Source organism: Gekko japonicus, unplaced genomic scaffold (genome assembly GCF_001447785.1).
Source record: "Gekko japonicus isolate JY-2015 unplaced genomic scaffold, Gekko_japonicus_V1.1 scaffold887, whole genome shotgun sequence".
Classification (NCBI taxonomy): Eukaryota; Metazoa; Chordata; class Lepidosauria; order Squamata; family Gekkonidae; genus Gekko; species Gekko japonicus.
Genome location: NW_015167079.1, coordinates 226,623 through 249,333, shown reverse-complemented (window position 1 = coordinate 249,333; position 22,711 = coordinate 226,623). Strand labels below are relative to the sequence as shown.

General features: G+C 46.4%; 1 protein-coding gene across 1 annotated transcript in view; it reads right to left on the bottom strand.

Annotated features, from left to right (window-relative positions):
• Window positions 1-22,711, bottom strand: part of TTC21A (tetratricopeptide repeat domain 21A) — a 67,623-nt gene that overhangs the window by 34,024 nt on the left and 10,888 nt on the right. The window contains exons 5-15 of the mRNA XM_015412801.1: window positions 21,469-21,591; window positions 19,986-20,143; window positions 18,607-18,691; window positions 15,306-15,404; window positions 13,695-13,890; window positions 11,387-11,484; window positions 10,111-10,311; window positions 7,847-7,976; window positions 4,791-4,948; window positions 3,335-3,547; window positions 1,699-1,937 (exon numbers count right to left, since the gene is read on the bottom strand). Of these exons, the coding sequence (XP_015268287.1) occupies window positions 1,699-1,937; window positions 3,335-3,547; window positions 4,791-4,948; window positions 7,847-7,976; window positions 10,111-10,311; window positions 11,387-11,484; window positions 13,695-13,890; window positions 15,306-15,404; window positions 18,607-18,691; window positions 19,986-20,143; window positions 21,469-21,591 (1,700 nt within the window). The remainder of the gene's footprint in view (window positions 1-1,698; window positions 1,938-3,334; window positions 3,548-4,790; window positions 4,949-7,846; window positions 7,977-10,110; window positions 10,312-11,386; window positions 11,485-13,694; window positions 13,891-15,305; window positions 15,405-18,606; window positions 18,692-19,985; window positions 20,144-21,468; window positions 21,592-22,711) is intronic.

Here is a 22,711-nt window from a genome sequence, read left to right as displayed (position 1 = left end):
CTGAGAGCTCCCCCCCGACTAGAGCCCTGGAAGCATATCTCCTGAATATGCTGAGAAGAAAGTAGTCAGTTTTGGATGGACTATTTGGTTCAACTGTTTTCCTGTTAATTGAAATTCATTTGGAATACTGTGTGCAGTTCTGGTCACCACACCTTAAAACAGATATTGTAGCTTTGGAAAAAGTGCAGAAAAGGGCAACTCGAATGATCAAAGGGTTGGAACACTTTCCCTATGAGGAAAGGTTAAGGCGCTTAGGGCTCTTTAGCTTGGAGAAACGACGACTGAGGGGTGACATGATTGAGGTTTATAAGATTATGCATGGGATAGAGCAGGTAGAGAAAGAGGTACTTTTCTCCCTTTCTCACAATACAAGAACTCGTGGGCACTCCATGAAATTGCTGAGCAGTCAGGTTAGAACAGATAAAAGGAAGTACTTCTTCACCCAAAGAGTGATTAACACTTGGAATTCACTGCCACAGGAAGTGGTGGCAGCTACAAGCATGGACGGCTTCAAAAGGGAATTAGATAAGCATATGGAGCAGAGGTCCATCAGTGGCTATTAGCCACAAGGTATAGATAGGGACTCTGGGGCAAGTGATGCTCTGTCATCTTGGTGCTTGGGGGGGGGGGTCAACAGTGGGAGGGCGTCTAATGTCCTGGCCCCACTGGTGGACCTCCTGATGGCACTGGTATTTCTGGCCACTGTGTGATACAGAGTGTTGGACTGGATGGGCCTTTGGCCTGATCCAACATTGGCATCTCTTATGTTCTTATGCTCTTATGAAATAAAACATAGATCTTCCTCCTCATTTGACTTCATTTTTGACATGGAATCTAATATGTACAACAAGAACAAACCAAGTAACCAAACAGGTTGGGGGGAAAAGAAGAAACAAACCTTGTATAGGGAAATATTAATGTTAATTACCAAAAAGCTAAAATTATATCAAATCACAAAAACTGTAAATATTAAAAACTGTCTTAAAGTTTCTGCGATTTAATAGAATGTTACTTTCCCCATATATTTCTGTATACAAGGTTTTTCTTCTTCTTTTCTACCTTTTTGGTTACCTGGTGGTGGAAAGCGCCCTCACATCACAGCTGACTGATGGCGACCCCATACGGTTTTCATGGCAAGAGACATTCAGAAGTGGTGTGTCGTTGCCTGCCTCTGCATAGTCACCCTGGGCTTCCTTGGTGGTCTCCCATCCAAATCCTAACCAGGGCTGACCCTGCTTAGCTTCCGAGATCTGATGAGATCAGGTTAGTCTGAGCCATCCAGACTAGGGCAACATGACGCACTGAACAAATGTAAAAATTAAGAACATAAGAAGAGCCCTGCTGGATCAGATCAATGGTCCATCATGTTCAACACAGCTTAGCTTCTGAGATCTAATGAGATCAAGCTAGCCGGGCCAGCCATTTCAGGGCTAGCTGTTTACGTCCTTATAAAAGTATGACCAAAAGTCATGACCAAAACAAAAAACGGAATGTCTGCAAGTCCCATATTAGTTCTAGAGCAGAGACACACAAGAACCATGATTCAACATTTGTAACACATTTTAATACCAAGAATATATTTCTGATAGGCTCTCAAATGTTCCTTCCTCTAATTTTCTGGAGACCTCCCTAACTCTAAAGCAAAACGTGAATGAAGAGTATTTGCAAAAACTGAGATGAACTTTAAAACAGGATTACCAATAGCATCCGATGTACAGTCTCTTATCCTTTCGGATCTGAAGGTAAATCTGAGCCATCTTTTCCTTCACCTCGATGTAATACGGCTGGTTTGGTGTGATGTTTCTCAGCATCGTTAATGCTAAATCCACTTCCCCTTTGCTGAGAGCCAAATCTGCATTGGCAACAGTGATACGGATTTTCTCTGGTGTCCCACTAAATTCGTTGATGGTATCTTGCATAACCTTGGTAGCTTCATGCTGGAATGTAAAAAACAAAAATTAAGGTGCATGGTTCATTGGCGCCAGCCACAAGGATCTCGCTTCCTTTCTAAATCATTGACGCTTTGGGCTTTTCTGCATGTTCCCCCCCCCCATCAATTCTGGCCCCATGCTGCTTCGGTAGTTTTCTGCTGCCACCAGGAATTAAAAAATCCAAATCTCTTGGTAGTCTGACCTAGGGTCTGGGCACTTCAGAGGACTATGTGGCCCTGAGGAAGTACTGTACTGATTTCTGGGATACGTTTAAACAAAAATTGATTTATTTAATAAAGAACAAAATAGGTTTCTGGTTATTTTGAACAGCTGCTGAAGAAAAGAACTTGTAAATATAACTGGCAAAGCTTGGTGCTACAAACAGTCTCTCAAACTCCAAACTCCACTCTGACAGGCTTATACATTCAGTATAATCTCTATCTCATATATATAGATATAGCCATACAGGTTAGTCTCTTTGTTTATTCACACAGAATGGAATCAACTCTCTTAGTCACACAGACTAAACTGTTGGTCTTATTCACACAGAATTAGACACAAAATCCCATAGTCACACAGACTATGCTCACTCTTCAAACTTCACATACAGAATCCTTCATAACTCTCAGTCACACAGACTCTCTTCAAAACTTTTCCATACTCGTCTCTCTCATATCACAGAATCTCTTCATAGACACATAAACAGAATCCTCTGAGACAACCCTCTTCCCACACTCTCAGTCAGCAGCCAATCAAATCACACTTGTCACCCTCTATCACTCTTCTCATATTACTGCAGTCAAACTAAACATTTAAAGGAACACACACACCAAAACATGGAATCATTACATCCCTCTCCCCCCATTTTCTGGCTCTTCTGAGACCAGCTTTACCCCAATCTTTTTCTGGAAGCCTACTCAGTGTCAGCTTTTTCCTAGTGCGTAACGTTGCTATTGGTTTTCTTTGTCCTACCCACTCCCACCCACGTCCAGCCCACTTTTTAATGGTTGGAATGTTGTCATCATTAAACCATTCCCTCCCCCAAGACAGTGATTTCCACTTTTTCCTTTAAAAGGCCCTAAAATATTTATAACATTGTAGTGTTGTAACGATGATTTAAGCAAGTTCTCTGAACTCCCAGCTTTCATTGGGGGGGGGGGGGGTTCTCAGTGTTCTTCCCTCACAGAGGATTTCCCTCACAGAGATATAAGGAAAAAGGCATATCTCTGCAAAGGAAAGAGCTAGAGAATTACTTTTAAAAGAATGAAATTCAGAGAACCTGTTTAAACTGTCATTACAACGCTACAGCGTTCTGTCGATATTTTAGGGCCTTTTTTTAAAAAAGGTCTTTATTTAACAATAAAGATTATATACAGATAGAGATCACTTTCAGAACGTCTTACCAATTCCCCGTTGAGACGAAGAGCTTCGGCCAGTTCCAGGTATATGGAAACTTGTTCGCTTGTGGTTATAAGGGGTCCTGTGCCCCTTTTAGCTTCTCCTTTCATTTGGGGCAAGCTGAGAAGTATTTTCAAGACTTTAATGGCTTCGAGATAGTCCCCAGCTTTGTTCAATGCTTGGGCCCTGATAAAGTGGTACATTGGATGGTCACGAAGCTGGCAAAGATATTGAAGATGATGCGATTAACGCAAACCAATGATAGGCTCCTTCTGAAAATAGTGGGTTTAGAAATGTTTCAAGGAGGTTTATTTAATGTATTTGATTTATATACCACCCTCCCCGAACGGGCTCAGGGAGGTGTACAACAATTAAAATAATACAATTAAAACAGTGTTAAAACAACAATTTGCACAGAATAGTATCCTGAGAGACCATGTAAAAACAGAGAGATCAGATGTGAAATCAAATCCGGTGTCTAATCAGATGTCTAATCAGATCCAGGCCACTGATGGGTGATTGGCCAGAAGCTGGGGGTGGGGGGGAGTCCGCTGCCTCAACCAAATGCCCAGTGGAAGAGCTCCGTCTTACAGGCCCTGCAAAACTCTAATAAGTCCTGCAGGGCCCTAATCTCGTAGGGGAGCTCATTCCACCAGGTGGGGCTAATGGGACGTCTCTGGGGCTGGGGACCACCAAGAGATGTAGATTGGTGGACTGCAGTGCCCTCTGAGGCTTATATGGGGAGAGGCGGTCTCGTAGGTATGCTGGCCCCTGGCCGTATAGAGCTTTAAAGGTCAGCACCAGCACCTTGAAACGGATCCGGAATTCAACAGGCAGCCAGTGCAACTCACGCAGCACTGGATGGATACGAGCCCGCACAGGCGTTGCTGTCAACACCCATGCTGCTACATCCTGCACTATAGTTCAGTCCTTGGGTGTGTGCACAAAGGCCCAATTCTTAGTAAGGGCTTTTCTGCTTTCTCATTTTCCTCACTTGTAAGTTCCTCTTTCTTTGGGGGGGGGGGCTGTTCCACTCATGTTTTGCTCCCTCTAGTGGTTGATTCAATATTATACCAGTTTATGTCCAGCATAAAAACCTGCAGTTTAAACCTGCAGGAAGATGTCCCAGACATAAAGCAATGCAATATTAAATTGACCACTAGAGGGAGCAAAACACATGCAGAACAGAAAAACAAGACCCTCAGAAGAAAGAGGAACTTACAAGCAAGGAAAATGAGAATGTAGAAAAGCCCTAGGAGGGATGAGCTCTCTCAAGGTAACTTTTCCTTGTCCTGCTCTTTGCACACGTACAGGTCATATCGCAAGGAGGAACAAGGGAATTCCTTGTGAGTAAGCCAGTCAGCTGTTTGCTCTCATGTAGATCTGCCAGTGAGCAGAAGGAAGAGGCCAGTGGCTTTTTAATGTGGCTTTTAAAATGTTTTACTCAGGGCTTGACCTCACCTGGAAATTATGGCTGACCCCCGTTTCCAGCGAATGGGCACATTCTTTAATGTTTCTCTGAGAGAGGTGGATCTGGGCCATAAGGAGATTGGCATCTGTTGAGGCAGGATCCAACTCCAAGCAGCGCTGCACGGTGCCCTGCGCAGTTTCAACTTCTCCTGCAAAATAGCCTAGCATGTTATCTTGCTCTTGATACTCTATTTCCTTACAGGAATCCTAAGCAGAGTTTGAAAAGTCTGGTCTTCCCTTCATAAGCTAATGGGATGGCATTCTGTTCCCTAGCTACGGTATGTCCTGGTTTTGTTATGGTGAAGACAGATGTAATACTTATAGAGCTGTGGAAGCTTCCTCGCCGTACTTGTTTTTACTATATCTTTTCCTCTCTCCGTGTCAGCTCTGAAAAATGGTTCTGTGCATTGGCATCATGCGTCAATTTTAACCAGGGGAAATAATCTCTACTGCAAATCAATGGGACTGATGGCATGTTCAAACATCACTGGCCAGTTTTTATCTCCCGTTCTGAATGAAAAGGAGTCAGAACGCAAGCTCTTTTTAAAAACAGGAAGTCCAGTGATTTTTGACATCAGGAATCACAAGACTGAGAAACCTGTAGCATACTTCAGCATCCCAGGGCACTCAATGAATGACCTCAAAGTAGCTGTTTTATTACAAAGGAACTTCAGGAACATAATGGAAAGGGAAATTGCTTAATTACAAGTTACTACAATACTTGGAACAGAAACCTCCCCAGGACTCAACAGCGATATTGGTTTCTTATCTTATTACATATGTTAACATTCAGTCCTCACATATATATGCTCAACTAGAAGGACTACACATCCTCTGTATTTCAGTGTATTTCTTTTTCAGAATAGTATATTAGAATACTGAATGTAATAAAAGGAATACTGGAATATGTTGTCGAAGGCTTTCACGGACGGAGTTCATTAGTTGCTGTAGATTTTCCGGGTTGCCTGGCCATGGTCTTGGCATAGTAGAACCTGACGTTTCGCCAGTAACTGTGACTGACATCCTCAGAGGTATAACGCAGAAAGATGGAGCACTCTCTGTGTCCATATTGGAATGTTTTGCTGACATAACACTGCACAACACCTTGTTGACACAACACATTCGTTGTGGTAGAAGCTCTCGTGAGCCAGATTTAGTTAGCTGCTCTCCTGGCTCCTGAAAGCTTACATCAAAACAAAACTGCCTCTGTTTGTTGTTGATCTGAAATACAGATGACGGAACTCCTGGACTGTAGGGTTATACAACTGAACACGTGAAGCTGCCTTATACTTGGTCCATTAAGGTCAGTATTGCCTACTCAGACTGGCAGCGGCTCTCCAGGGTCTCAGGCAGCGGTCTTTCACATCACTGACTGACTGCTCCTTTTTAACTGGCAATGGTGGGGATTGAACCTGGGACCTTCTGCACACAAAGCAGATGCTCCAGCACTGAGCCACAGCCCCTCCTCTGCCAAGCAGAGTGTTACCGAAGCGGAACCTTTAAAGGACAACAGAACAAGAGAGCAACAGCAAATTCTAAGGGTTGAGTAGAGGACATTTTATATCACTGTTCCCCCTGCAAGTGCCTATCAGTAGTACTTCTGGTGGGAAAAGCCAGGAGCTGCAGATTCTCTAGTTGTCTGGGCAGGGCTGGCTTTGGCGGGTGGTATCTTTAGGAAGTTGCATAGGGATCACCAACCCCACAGGGAGGCCCTGTTCCTGGGAAAGCCTCCCACCAGCCCCATCTGCCTGTCGCTTGAACTGGTGGCCCTTATCTGTCACACATGCACATGAAACTGCCTTACGTTGAATCAGACCATTGGTCGATTGGAGTCAGTACTCAGACTGGCAGTGCCTCCCCATGGTCTCAGGTGGAGGTCTTCCACATCATCTAGTGCCTAGTCCTTTTAACTGGAGGTGCCTGAGCCTGGAACCTTCTGCATGCCAAGCAGATGCTCTGTCACTGAGCCACGGCCCCTGCTTTGACTGGTACAAGCTGTTTAGGGACTCAGGTGGAGGTCTTCCACATCACCCAGTGCCTGGTCCTTGTAACTGGAGATGCTGGGTATCTTCTGCATGCCAAGCAGATGTTCTGCCACTGAGCCACAGCCCCTGCTGTGACTGGTACAAGCTGTTTAGGGACTCAGGTGGAGGTCTTCCACATCACCTAGTGCCTGGTCCTTGTAACTGGAGATGCTGGGGATTGGGCCTGGTACCTTCTGCATGCCAAGCAGATGCTCTGCCACTGAGCCACGGCCCCTGCTCTGACTGATACAAGCTGTTTAGGGACTCAGGTGGAGGTCCTCCACGTCACCCAGTGCCTGGTCCTTGTAACTGGAGATGCTGGGGATTTTCTGCATGTCAAGCAGATGCTCCATAAGCCATGGTCCCTCTCCCTTCCGCTTTCCTTTAAACTGGACCACAGCCCCAAAACACAACCAGCAACATCCCTGCTCATCTTGGAAAGGGGGCAGGGCTGATGGCATTCCCAAGCTTCCACAAGGCGTCCTGTCCTTGTGAGAGCCTGGGGGATGCTACCAGGCATGAGCTGTTTGCTGCATCTAACTCATAAGAGGCCGGGGGAGCAGGCCGAGTTGAAGGCGGACAGTCCTGCTCCAGGGGAAGTGAGGGAGAGGACCGTGGACAGGTGGAGGAAACAGGTGGTTGCAACTCCTTTCTGAGGCCTTGTGGGTCAGTCAGCAGAGGGGTGGAGCCTAGATATCACATCACCTCACATCCCCACTCCTCCACTTGCACCTGGCTGGATGACCTTGGGCAAGCCGTAGTTCTGATAAGAGCTGTCCTTGAAAAAGAGCCGTTTCTGGTAGAGCTCTCTCAGCCCCACCCACCTCACAGGGTGTCTGTTGTGGGGAGGGGAAGGGAAAGGAGTTTGTAAGCCGCTCTGAGACTCCTTCGGGTAGTGAAGGGCGGGGTATCAATTCAATCTCTTCTTCTTCTAGATATTCTCCAGCCCCACAGAATATTAATGAATTAAGACCCACAAGCATTATTATTGCTGTTTTCCCTTCAAGCGGGTGATCAGCTCACCTGATAAATATTTAACCTGCGCCATGAGATAAAGTGGCTCGATCATCCCAGGAGCTGCTTTGACAACTGGATTCAAAACTATGGTTGATTGTTTAAGAACGGATGATAAGACCTGGCCGGGTAATCTAGGCTACGGAAAGGAACAAAAGGTACACAGATTACAGAGCTTTCAGAATACAAAATACACGCGTCGCGGATTTAGTTTTTAAAAATGGGAGCTGTCGACAGTGGTTGGTGATTTATCGGAAAGCACTTCTGCCATCCGCAAAGTGGGAAAGGCCTGCTCAGGTTAATAGCTGGAGATTCTCTACGAGGAATAAAAATAGCCTCAGTTCAGTGTAACTGGGAGGGAAGTCTGGAATACGTTCAAGAAATACAAGAACTATTTTCATTGGGAAACGAAGAAATCAAAGCAAATGAGCATCAATGAGGATGACATTAAGTCAAAGACAGAAGGCGAGATATATGGTTTATCAGTTAATGGCCAATGGATAATTTATACACTTGTGGAATGCTTAGTCATTAAAACCGACAGATTTCCGTTCCAATTAAAATAATCGCATGGAACTAATGTTATCTGATAAGATAGGTCTAGGTTACACTGTCTAAGACTATATGAGTGAAAGTTATCTTCCAAATCTTTTAATTCTATCACAGTGCTGTAAAGAACCTGGTTAAGAGTGCGATCTCCAATTAAGGAGGAAAGATGGATTATGCTAAAGGTGACTGTAATAAAAGGTAATATTTTGAAAACGTATAAAGAGGAGAACTTTGGGATCAAACACAGTTTCAGTTTCTCCTGAGACCCAAGTTCATTTTTCCTTCTCTGCGCAGTTCTGAGCTCAGCAAAAACTTCTATTTCATAAATTGTTTATGTATGACTAAGTAATGAAGCTGTATATTCTTTCAAATTTACTTAAGAGGAAGGTGTTGCAAATAATTGTTACTATTGGGATAATGCAGGTGTTTATCAAAGGAAGCTTTGACTCCTGAAAACCCATACAAGGGGTGTGCACTCCGTATATACCAAGCCGAATAAATACCCGAAAAATACCTTATTGGTATCCATGTGGAGTTTTGCTCCACCTTGACTTCCTTGCTACACCACTATTTTCAGGAGAATTTCCATGACATTGTCTTCTATTTCTGTTTCTCTGTTTTCCCCATGTTTTGCTGTGATTATTTCCAAACCCAGTTTGAGATGGTCATAGTAAAAGCCCCTTTGGACATTGTGTGGAAGGTGCACATTTTTCAGGTCCCTCTCACATCAATGGCATGTTCCTTACCTCACTCCCTACAGTAGCCATTTCCCCTTCCAGTGCAGGGCTTTTTTTGGAGATAGGTGATAGCTAAATCACTATAGTGTTATAACACTACAATGATCTACTGCAACAATGAACTAGTTCCCAGTTTTCATTCTTAAAAAAAGTAAGTCTCTAGCCTTTTTAGTTGCAGAGTTATAAGGGGAGAGGTACTGGCTGCACATTTCCCCTTGTAACTCTGTAACTGAAAGGGCTAGTGACTCATTTTTTTAAAGAAATGAAAGTGATGGAGCTAACATACTGTTGCAATATTATAGTACTATAGCTATTGATATTTTTAGAAAGCCTTTAAAAAGCCCTCTGGTGGTTGGGGGAGGAATGACAGCTGAAAGAAGGAAAATGCAGCGAAAACGTCTGTGTAGACACTCCATTGCTACATCAAAGGCCTAGGCACTCACAGCAACAGTGAGAGCTATGCACGGGCTATTCTGCATTCTCATTTTCTTCGCTTGTTTGTACCTATTGCTTTTTTTCTTTTCCGCATGTCCATTGCTACATCAAAGGCCTAGGCACTCTCAGCAACAGTGAGAGCTATGCACAGGGCTATTCTGCATTCTCAGTTTCTTCGCTTGTGTGTACCTATTGCTTTTTTCCTTTTCCGCAAGTGTTTTGCTCCCTCTAGTGGTCAATTCAACATTATATCGTTGTATGTCCAGCATCTCTCCCTGCAGATTTAAACGGCAGGCTTTTATGGCAGACGTACAGTGATGTACTACTGAACTGACCATTAGAGGAAGCAAAACATGTGTCGAAAAGGGGAAACTGGGAAGCAATAGGGACCCACAAGCGAGGAAAATGAGAATGCAGAACAGCCCAAAGAACCTCTGTGTGGATGAAGCCCAGGATTTTCCTTCTGCAAGCAGAGTGACCCTGTGAATAGTTGCTGCCCTCCAGTGTCCTCCTGTTCTTGGGAGGAAAGGAAAGTGAAACGGCATTTCCCACCTGCTTGGGACAAAAGGCCAAATACTCTTTCACAATTTCAACCACAAACATGGGACTGAGCTTCTCGTAGTACTCAATGCTCAGAGGGAGACCCTGCAGAGCAGAGAAGTGGAGGTCCGCAGCTTCGTTGAGCAGGGCGTTGGCAGCCTGCTCGTCCTTGTCTTGCCTCGAAGCAATCACAGCCTGGAGGTAAGCCAGGACCTGGAAGACAGAGAATGCTGCACTTGACACAACGGGAGACGTCTTTCAGGATCAGCTCAAGCCTAGACCCCGTATGAGAGGCAGCAGCATGACATAAATACATTTAAATGAATAAGTGGTTCGGCAAACAAAATATTTTCCGTTTGAAGTAAAATTATCGCAGCCCTCCGCATACAGAAACTTAATGCTGGAATTGACCTCAAGGGTCTTCTAGTCCAACCCCCTGCACAATGCAGGGAATTCACAACTATCTTCCCCACCTGCCAGTGACTCCTGCTCGATGCCCAGAGAAAGGCAAAAAAACCCTCCAGGATTCCTGGGCCAATCTGGCCTGGAGGAAAATTCCTTCCCGATCACAAAGTGTACAAATAGGCTAGGATTCAGAGGGCGGAAATGCAGAATTCCATACACGGTTGATGTTGCGGCAGATTAAAGGAAACTGAGTGGCAAAGCCATGACTCCTTCCCTTGGGGCGCTGCACAAGCCACGCCTGCATTTCCTGAGAAGGAATTGCCTGCAAAAGAAAACGAGCTCTTGAAGTTTCCGAATCATCGTTCTGTGCGCACGCAATGCTCGTCAATGTGATGCACACAGATCACATCTCGGTCCAATCTGCATTGGCCTTTCCTGCTGCTGTGCAACTGACCCCACAGCATCTAGCAAATTTCTGCCGGCATCTCATTCCACATCTGCTCTCGTATTGTTTCGCCAGGCTGTCTGCATCACTTGACTGCCATTTAGTGGTGACTTTGAAATCACTACGGCACCACGGCACCCAGTGCCGGATTTACGCATAAGCTAAATAAGCTACAGCTTAGGGCCTCGCAATCTGCTGGGGCCTCGAATAAAAACACAATATAAAAAATGATTTCAAATATTAAAAAGGCGTATATATTTTAAATTTTTCTGAGACCAGCTGATGTAATTTAAAACAGTAGGGGGCCTCTGGGTTTTGTATAGCTTAGGGCCTCAGCAAGTCTAAATCCGGCCCTTGGACACAGATTTGGGGGAGGCCTTCCCCTGGCTCCCAGGTTGCCAATCCCTAGCAGACATAGAAAATCAAAAGAAAACTCACTGCAGATTTTCCAGTGGATTGCTGAACTTCCTTTAGGAACTCCAGCTGTTGCTCTGCTTCTTCTAGCTTCCCTTCCAGCACCAGGCACCAAATAACACCTGTGAAGCAACAGATAATGTTCTCGTAAAGACGGCAAAAGCGTATTCTGCATAACAACCACATATTTTGAAAGTAAAGAGCTGAACAGTTATCACAGATTAAAGCAGCACACAGAGTAGACAGTTGTTCCGCTGGCTGCCCATCAAGTACAAGGCTCTCTCTGAAGTATTGGCTGTCACGTACAAAGCCCTTCGTAGCCTTGGGTCCTCATGTCTGCGAGACAGTCTGTCTTGATCCTGGGCCTATAGTGGTGTGGCCTACAGGCTCTAGAGGGAGGCCTAGTGGCTCCAGGGAAGCCTGTATTAGAGTGACTTCAGGGCCTACATTTCCCAGTAGGGTTGCCAGGTCCCCCGGGCGGACGGGGGTTTGCCTGCCCAATGGGCCCCTTACCCGCCGGCCCAGATCCGGCCACCAGGTGGAACCCCACCCCCAAAGTGCTGGCATCGCGGCGACATGCCCGGCGTGATGATGTCACCTGGAGGTGACTTCATCATGCCAGGGCACATTGCGGCGGCGGGGGGGGAACACTCTAGCATTTAACGGGAAACTCTATGGTTTTCCTTCAAATGACCATGGCTCCCCACAACGTGCCCGATGCGATGACGTCACTTCCGTGTGATTTCATCGCGGCGTGTGCACAAAGCGCGCGTGCCAAAGAACTCCCAGAGAGGAGCCAGGACCCCCCTGCCGCAAGCCAGATAAGACCTGGCAACACTATTTCCTAGGTACCCTATGGACCCTGTGATTGGCTAACTGGGGATCTGGATGGAAAACATACCAGTAGAGGAGTAGAGGGCGGTGCCTGGGAAGCAGGAATAAAAGGCCTTGCCCTAAGCAGGAGGGGGTTCACTCCCAGGGAGCAGAGCTGGTGAGGCTGCTGCGGGTAGAGGGATCCCTCATCCAAAAGGGGCGTCAACTTGAGGCAAATATCTAGAGAAGGCCAGGACAGTATAGTCAGATGTGTTTGGGTTTCTTGTTTTGCTGGTTTACCGGCCTTTACTGTGCTCATTTTCCCTATAGGTTATTGTAGTTGTTGTTAAATCTCTTTAATAAAAATAGTTTGTTACTCTTGTCTGGGTCCTTACGCCTTATTCGGTCATGTATAAGGGGAAACCTACTGGAAAAGGAGTCTATAAGGGGGTCGGGTGGGTACTCTGGGCCCTCCCGAGGAGACCCATACCACAGTGGTGGCAGCCATCAGAGAACCTTTCTGGCCGCTGCCCGCGACACCATCTCTCCCTCCGCCCGCAACCCCACAACAGCTTCATTCATCTAAGTGAGGCCTTCTGCAAGTGCCAACCTGCAAATGGGTAAAATCAAAAACTGCCCATCCACATGGCCTTCTCCATTGTGGCCCCCTGCCTTGTGAAACGGCCTGCCTGAGGAGGTCAGGAGGGCTCCTGCTCTCCTGGCTCTCCACAAACTATGCAAAACTGAACTGTAAATGACCCCTCCCCTCTCCCTTTAGAACACGCATGGCGTAATGTCTGATAGGAGGTTTCTGATAGGAGGGCTTCTGGTGGGAGGGCTTCTAATGTCCTGGCCCCACTGGTGGACCTCCTGATGGCACTGGTATTTCTGGCCACTGTGTGATACAGAGTGTTGGACTGGATGGGCCTTTGGCCTGATCCAACATTGGCATCTCTTATGTTCTTATGTTTCTCCATGCAGGGTCACATATATAAGGAAGGAGGTGCAGTCCCCCCCCCCTGTTTAAAACCAAGGAAAGAATCAAACGAATCAGGCCGCTGAGGCCCAACCAGCCTCAAGGTTCCTTTCACTTTACTGTCCAAAACATTTCTCTTTACCAAGGCTTTTAACTGAACGGTTCCATCTTCTTAAGTTGTTTTTATGCTCTCCTGGCCTGAGAGCTGTTTTATGGATAACAGTTTAGGCTGCCGGATGTTGTTTTTATGCTATAGTTATGCCTCCTGGCAGACTCTTGGCTTGTTTTTATGGCTTCTTTTACTATTTATCATTTTGATGGCTGTTGCTTTTATGGATCCATAGTAAGGTTTTACTTCCTCGGGCCCCTCGAGCAGGTCTTCAAAGATGAAGCACGTTCATTTTCTACACAAACAATCAATAAGACTGAGTTGTGCGGATCGCTGTATGCAGGGAACTCTCCCTTCAGATCAAAATTTGAGTCCAGCGGCACCTTTAAGACCAACAAAATTTGATTCAAGGTATAAGCTTCGCCATCACCCACCTGTCAGTGATTCTGCCGTGCTTTCATCTAGCTCTGCAGCTTGTCTGTACCACACGGAAGCCTCCTTCCATTTCCCTTGCAGGCTCAGCTGATATCCAAGTTCATTCACAACTGTGGCATCCATGTGTATTAGTCTGCTACAGGAGTTTTTAACAAACGTGTATGCCTCCTGCAGGATTTCTTGATTCTTCCCGGACTAAATGAAACACAGCGGAAAGAAACGTACTGATAAGGTAGATGTTTGAGAAACGGTTGAGCCGCAGAGCAGAGAATGCATCTAAAACATGTTAGGAAAACAAAAAAAACAAACTAAAAATAACACGCTCCCTTTAAGCGGTGGAGTCTTGAGAGCAAAAATTCTACTTTGTGAGCTCCTGGCATTAAAGTGGTGAGCGAGCGATTTGGCTACTGCATAAGTTAGTTTGCTCTGGAGCCATCCTTCCTGAGCTAAGACAAAAATGTGTGAGCTGGAGGCTAAAAAACTGTAAGCTAGCTCACACTAACTCACCTTAGAGGGAACACTGGATGTGATTAGAATCATAGAATTGGAAAGGACCTCCAGGGTAATCTAGTCCACCCCACACACAATGCAGGAAATTCACAAATACCTTCCCCTCTCCACACCCAGTTCCAGGCCTAGAAGATGACAAAAAACCCTCCAGGATCCCTGGCCAAACTGTCCCGAAGCAAAATTGTTTCCTGAGCCCAGAGTGGTGATCAGCATTTCCCTTGGTGTCTGAGAAAGGGCCACGAGAACTAAGCACTGAGGCAACCCTTCCTGCCCTCCCTCTCATGATCTGCCCAAGTTCACAGAACCAGCATTGCTATCAGATGGCCATCTAGCCTCTGTTTGAAAACCTCCAAAGAAGGCAAGCCCACCACCTCCCGAGGAAGCCTCTTCCACTGAGGGACTGCTAGACAGGAAGAGTCAGGATACAGGATGATCTTGACAAGCTGGAAAACTGGACTAAAACAAATAAATGCATTTCAGTGGAGATGAAAGTAAAGCTCTGCATTTAGGTAGAAAAAATCAAATGCATAATTATAGGTTGGGGAAGACTTGTCTTGGCAGTAGTATGTGCGAAGAGGATCTAGGGGGTCTTAGTAGACCATTCACTGAACATGAGTCAGCAGTGTGATGTGGTAGCTAAAAAGGCAAATGCGATTTTGGGCTGTATCAACAGACGTATAGTGTCCAGATCATGTGAAGTGATGGTATCGCTTTACTCTGCTCTGGTTAGACCTCACCTAGAGTATTGTGTTCTGTTTTGGGCACCACAATTTAAGAAGGATATAAACAAGCTGGAACGTGTCCAGAGGAGGGCAGCAAAGATGGTGGGGGGTCTGAAGACCATCATGTCCTATGAGGAAAGGTTGAAGGAGCTGGGTATGTTTCGCCTGGAGAGGAGATGACTGAGAGGTGATATGATCACCATGATTAGCTTGAAAAGGAGACATTTCCCCACACTGACAGAAACTAACAGATTCCTTTTGGTTGTGGGAAGCATAACATTTCAAATGGAGTAGGCCTCAAGGATTTAAAGAAGATTGCAGCGAGTGGCAATTGAGAGAGATGAGCCGTATTAACCACTAAGATCAACTTGCCCTTACCAGCCGACTGACCACAAGGATTTTTTTAAGATGAAGTTCTGATCTCTGCGGCTCTTTCATCTCCAGAGCACTGATGAATTCTTTAAGTTGTTGCAATGCCTGTATTGAAAGCATACATGCAGGGGTCATTTCGTGGAAAAAGGGGTGCCGGAGCTTATTAGCATAACTCATTAGCATAACTCATTTGCATATGCCACACACCCCTGACATCACCGGAAGTGTGTCAGAAGGCAACACCCACCGCTCAGGCTCCGCTGGACTGTTTTGGATTGCTAGCTATTGGGGGGGGGGGGACGTGCCGATCTGTCCTCGCAGAGGAGGGAGAGCTTGTACCTGAATAAAACTTGGTCTTAAAGGTACTACTGGATGGTTTTGGACTGGGAGGTGGTGGGGGGGGGGGAGATCTGCAACTTACCTGGCTGCTTCTTGCTCTGACTGAGGGCTGCTGGGAGCAGGGGATGGGGCTTGTTGCATGTGCCCACCCCCTGGGCTCTTTACTACCGGAGCTCCGCTCCTGTGCGCTCCTGCAGGAAATGACCCCTGCATACATGTGATTTCAGACTCAGAAAGTCTGCCTTTCTTAGATCTGATTCCTTTGAATGGCATCACACAACATGACTGAGTTAGCAGCGGAAAGCGCTGTTAAGTTGCAGGTGACTTATGGCAACCCTGTAGGGTTTTCCAGGCAAGAGAAATGCAGAGGTGTTTGGTCCCATCCTGCCTCTGTGTAGTGACCCTAGACTTCCTTGGTGGTCTCCCATCCAAATACTAACCAGGGCCGTTTCGCCTGGCCCATCCAGCTCCAGGCTTGATTCAGTTAGTTATCTCAAATCGACCCAGGGAAGGTGGTGGTGGGGACTGATAAACTTTGCTTCTAATCTTCTGTAACTCTGCATTCTTCAGTGTAGGTCAATTGCGGGGGGCTGAAATTGGTTCCAGTTTGGTGTCGTGGTTAAGTGCGCAGACTCTAATCTGGGAGACCCGGGTTGGATTCCCCACTCCTCCACTTGCACCTGGCTGGATGACCTTGGGCAAGCCATAGCTCTGATAAGAGCTGTTCTTGAAAAAGAGCAATTTCTGTCAAGAGCTCTCTCAGCCCCACCTACCTCACAGGGTGTCTGTTGTGGGGAGAGGAAGGGATAGAGTTTGTAAGCCTCTCTGAGACTCCTTTGGGTAGTGAAGGGCGGGGTAGAAATCCAATATCATCTTCTTCTGTCAGAGCTGTTCTCTCAAGAGCAGTTCCTGTCAGAACTCTCTCAGCCCCGCCTACCTCACAGGGTGTCTGTTGTGGGGAGGGGAAGGGAAAGGAGTTTGTAAGCCGCTCTGAGACACCTTTGGATAGTGAAGGGCGGGGTATAAATCCAATCTCTTATCTTCTTCGCAGTTCCTTATTCGTGAAAACATCCAGAAACATTGAGGAGTGTTGGAAAGCTCTGAACCGCAAAATAAGGTTTGGACCCCCACGTATCATATACCGCCAGGTTCACACGATTATCCCCTTCAAGATATATCCCGTTTCCTGGTCCAAAGAGCGGGTCTTGTGCCAGCTGCTCCAAAGTGCGGCGCCCCTAGGACAATCACACAGGTAGACACTGGGGACAGGCTGCACGTCCCAAGAATCTTTGAACCACCCCAAATGACAAATAAGGAACCAACTTCAGCCTCCTGTCAATTGCCCCTGTGGTGTTTGATGCCTGCATGGCTTGTAAAGGTAAAGGTAAAGGTTCCCTTGCTCGAAAGCCAGTCGGATCCGACTCTAGAGTCACGGTGCTCATCTCCGTTTCAAAGCCGAAGAGCCAGCGCTGTCCAAAGACGTTTCCGTGGTCATGTGGCCAGCATGACTAAACACCAAGGTGCACGGAACGCTGTTCCCTTCCCACCGAAGTGGTACCTATTTATCTACTTGCAATTTCTTGCTTTCGAACTGCTAGGTTGGCAGGAGCTGGAACTAGAGACGGGAGCTCACTCCGTCATGCGGCACACTCGGGTCTCGAACCGCTGAACTACCAACCTTCCACAGCCTGCAGTTCAGCGTCTTAACCACTTGAGCCACCGCAGCTTGTAATTTGTGGTAAATTGCAGTGTATGCCCTGAGGGTATGGGGATGGGCTTTATCTCCAAACCCACTGAAGGAAGGGGGAAACTAAGTTGTACTTTCTTCATTTTCTTATCTTTTTCTCCCTGAGGTCTTTGCTATTCTATGCCTTATTGACAAAGGGAAATGCTTAACAAAGGACTGTCCATCCGTCCCCCTCCCCCCACAGCTACTGGCCTCTTTAATGCCACCCCCAGTTACTTACTTCGGAGTCTGTCTGATACCTGCCCCACCAAGTACATTTGTTAGCTGAGTAAGGCTCTTAAAGATTTCCTTCCTTACCATGAGGGTTCTCAACTTTTCTATTAACATTTATTGTATTTTTTTATTTTATTTTTATTAGACTTATATCCCGCCCTCTACACATTGTAGGCTCAGGGTGGGTACCAACATGCAGGCCTGCAATTAATGCAGATTTACAATAAAATCATCAGCATTAAATCAATAAAATCACCAGCATTTAGAACAACAACGCATCTCAACAGATGATAGTGTGGTCCCAATCTGGCTTCTAGGATCTGCGGTCACTGGAGGGGAGGCCAAATCAAGAAGAAGAAGAAGAGACTGGATTTCTACCCCGCCCTTCACTACCCAAAGGTGTCTCAGAGCGGCTTACAAACTCCTTTCCCTTCCCCTCCTCACAACAGACACCCTGTGAGGTAGGTGGGGCTGAGAGAGCTCTGACACAAACTGCTCTTTTTCAAGGACAGCTCTGACAGAACTATGGCTTGCCCAAGATCATCCAGCAGCAGCGAGTGGAGGAGTGGGGAATCAAACCCGGTTCTCCCAGATTAGAGTCTGCGCACCAAACTGGCTCAAAGTGGATGCCCGCTGCTTCAACTAAGGGCCCGGCGGAAGAGCTCTGTCTTGCAGGCCCTGCGGAACTGTAATAGGTCCCGCAGGGCCCTGACATACATGATGACTGGTTCTGAACCAGACTGCTACTTCTTCATGACCCGCTGTGGGCTGGTTTCGACCAATTTTTCTACTTAATCTCATCTAATCCCCACTCCCCACTGCCACCTGTGATTCACGTGGCTTTTGTCCATAATTCCTGGCATAGTCTCTTTGGTTATCAAAAGGGGACATTCCACTCTCTTTCTCTAGCAGAAAAACTGGTCAGATCCAGCCTGGAATATTCTGATGCATAGAGCAAGGATTTCTAGAGAGGCCTGGAAGAATGTTAGCAAATGTATTAATACTCACCAACTCCATATTTCCAGTCATAGCAAGGTGATATACCACAGTGTACTGGAGAGCATCAATATCATTGGCATCTTTGGCTAGGATCCTTTAAAATATTGTACAAAAATATGACAGAGCAAAATCAATCGCAGACCAAGACGATACCCTCTGCTATAGTAGCCTAGGCCTTTGGAGACTGCGTTGATGTAGTAGTTACGACGTCAGCCTAGGACCAGGGCTACATGGGTTAGTACCCCGAACCTCATTGGGTGACCTTGGGCCAATCGCTGTGTCTCTGCTTGACCTACCCCATGTATGGCACCCTGAGCTCATTGAAGGGAAGGTAATATTAAAATGTAATAATCACTGTATCTAAAAATAGAAAAGTGGCTGAACCCGCTGTAGATGACTTTGTAAATGAACTCAAACAGAAACAAACAAACAAACCCTCTCAAAGTAGCTGGAGGAGGACTAAATATCTCCAGAATGGATGGAATGTTGAGAGCAACTTGCGCTGGGAATCAGCATGGCCAAGCATCTGAGAACATAGAATTGTTTGAGGATGGGGAATCCCCTGCCCCCAGCCCCTCTTTTCCACTGACACTCTGAGCAGCCGCAGAGGAGGGGGAAAAGAGGCAGTTGATGTGACATCATGTCTGGGGAAAACTCAGATGTGACACCAGCAATGTCCCGTCTAAGCTGTGGAGTCTCGTGAGCAAAAATTCTACTTTGTGAGCTACTGGCATGAAAGTTGTGAGCGAGCGATTTGACTACTACACAAATTAGTTTGCTCTGGAGCCATCCTTCCTGAGCGGAGACAAAAATGTGTGAGCCAGAGGCTAAAAAACTGTGCGCTAGCTCACACTAACTCAGCTTAGAGGGAACACTGCACCACGGCTGTCTTAGGAGTCTCTGGAAACTCTATGGTAAAACCCAGACGTGGCATCAGTTTCCCCCAGGAAGTGATGTCAATCCCCCCTAGGAATCAAAGGAAACTATGTGCTTTTACCAGAGAGTTTCTGGCCATTCCTAGATCCAGGTGGTCAATCACGTTAGTCTAAAGCAGTAGAACAAATTCAGAGTCCGGTGGCACCTTTAAGACCAACAAAGGTTTATTGGAGGTATGAGCTTTCGTGTGCACGCACACTTTTTCAGATACCTAGAGAGGTGTACCATCACTTCCAGGTTTCCCCCAGAAATGATGTTACACCATCATTGACAACTGCCCCTTATGTGCCCAAACAATCTCCTGCTGGTTGCCGGGCAACCCTAGGATAGAAAGTCCTGGAGGGAGAGCATTTGGGGTAGTGGGGTGGGATTTCCAGATTGTACTCTTACATCTTAAGTAACTATTTCGTATGACACTTCCTATTACTTTATCATTTAAGATGACTCCCTACCTTTTACTTTCTTCTATGCTTTGCTCCCAGTCTTGTAACGCTAAATGAAGCCTCATCTTGGTGACGAGGGCTGGTGTAAAGAAAGGAAAAGTAACCACTAGCTGGCTAATTATTTCCAGGGCACCCGGATAATTTTGTTGCACAATGAAGTATGTTGCCTATGAAGAAAGAGGGGAGAGGGAAGAAGGAAGGGAAGCAAGATGAATATGGCGTTTGCAACAGATGCCTATATGGTGACATCCTGATAAGAGGCAATTGCCTGTCCCGTCTGCATCTGTGGAGACCATCAACACAAGAACACAAGAAGAGCCCTGCGATCAGACCAGTGGTCCATCGAGTCCAGCACCCTGTTTCTCACAGTGGCCAACCACAGAGTTTTGAAGACAGCAAAACAAGATTGTCCTTCATAGTGCTTTGCCTCTGCCCAGGATTAGCAAATTAACAGGGTACATTCTACAAAAGAAGAAGAGGAGGAGGAGGAGGAGATTGGATTTATACCTCGTCCTTCACTACCCAAGGGAGTCTCAGAGCGGCTTACAAACTCCTTTCCCTTCCCCTCCCCACAACAGACACCCGGTGAGGTAGGTGGGGCTGAGAGAGCTCTGAGAGAACTGCCCTCAAAGAAGAAGAGATTGGATTTCTATCCCGCCCTTCACTACCCAAAGGTGTCTCAGAGCGGCTTACAAACTCCTTTCCCTTCCCCTCCCCACAACAGACACCCTGTGAGGCAGGTGGGGCCGAGAGAGCTCTGAGAGAACTGCCCTCGAAGAAGAAGAAGAAGAGATTGGATTTATACCCCGCCCTTCACTACCCAAAGGTGTCTCAGAGCGGCTTAAAAATCCTTTCCCTTCCCCTCCCCACAACAGACACCCTGTGAGGCAGGTGGGGCTGAGAGAACTCTGACAGAAACTGCTCTTTTTCAAGTACAGCTCTTATCAGAACTACGGCTTGCCCAAGGTAATCCAGCCAGGTGCAAGTGGAGGAGTGGGGAATCAAACCCGGTTCTCCCAGATTAGAGTCTGCGCACTTAACTACTACACCAAACTGGTGTAGTGACCTTCAGCCTGGCCACTGGCCAATTTGTAGTTGGGTGATGTTACCTGATATTCCGCACGTAGGCATTTTGGGGTTTCTTCCTGCCTCCTTTGTTCTAGAATCCATCTTGGAGTAAACAGTAACTAGAAAGACGTAGCTAGTTACACTGTTTTATTGTTTTATCCTATCATGTAAGAGTCCCTAATTACTTAGCAAACTTTCTTTTAGCTAATTTATATGTGTGTGCTGCATCATTACTTTTAACTCGGCTACATTTATCCAACAGTCTCCCATCCAAATGCTAACCAGGGCTGACCCTGCTTAGCTTCCAGATTCTGACAAAATCAGGCTAGCCTGGGCCATCCAGGTTAGTTCACCATGTTTCTAGAACAAATGAACACAGCACCACACCTTTCTAAGGAAACCAAAAGGAAAGTTATCCGTCTACCTTTCCCATCATCCCAAATATATCCGCATTGTCTTGAATCCCTTCGTCCAAATATTTGATAGACTTCTTAACTGAGTACTGCTTGTCAGATGTCACATAGATCCAACCTTTCAAAATCAGGCCCTGCAATGATTAAAAACAAAAACAAAACCCACATGGGCAACATCAAGAAATTCTGTATGGATAGCACCAGTGCATGATGCCATCTTAGCTTCACATCTCACACACAGTTCCTTTGTTGCAAATATATAAAAGTTAAATGCAATTAGAACTTTAGGACTCTTGTCATTTAACATATTTTAATAAAATCAGGTCAGAAAAACGATCATTTCCCAGTAGGGTTGACAAGTCCCATCCCCCCAGCCCCCGGTGGGGGATGTGGGGGGTTAAGAGTTGCCAGATCCAGGTTGGGAAACTCCTGGTGATTTGGGGGTGGAGCCTGGGGAGGACGGGGACCTCAGTGGGGGACAATGTCATAGAGTCCACCCTCCAAAGCATCCGTTTTCTCCAGGGGAAGTGATTTCTGTAGTCTGGAGATGAGCTGTAATTCCGGGGGATCCCCAGGCCCCACCTGGAGGCTGGTATCCCTATATCCCAGCCATATATTCTAAGGGGATTTTCTTTTGGCTAACCTTCCACCATAAGTGGAAGTGAGGGAAGGGAGTCCAATGTGAATGTTTTCAACATGCACAGTCCTCAAACAAAGAAATTTCAAGGTGTAAAGTGCCATCAGGCCACAGATGACTTACGGAGACCTCAGCAAGGGGCTTTCAAGGCAAGTGAGAAGTACTTGCCATGGCTTTCCTCTGCAGAGCCTTCTTTGGTGGTCTCCAATGTTCCCTCTAAGTTGTAGAGTCTTGTGAGCAAAAATTCTACTTTGTGAGCTCCTGGCATAAAAGTTGTGAGTGAGTCATTTGGCTACTGCATAAATTAGTTTGCTCTGGAGCCATCCTCCCTGAGCGAAGACAAGAATCTGTGAGCCCGTGGCTAAAAAACTATGAGCTAGCTCACACTAACTCAGCTTAGAGGGAACACTGGTGGTCTCCCATCCAAGACTTACGATGACCCCAGCAAGGGGCTTCCAAGGCAGGTGAGAAGCAGAGGTGGTTGGTAGGGTGGGGTAGGGCGGGGTATAAATTTAATAAATAAATATTAATAATAATTGCCTTCCTCTGCAGAGTCTTCCTTGGTGGTCTCCCTCCCAAGACTTATGGCAACACCAGCAAGGCGCTTTCAAAGCAGC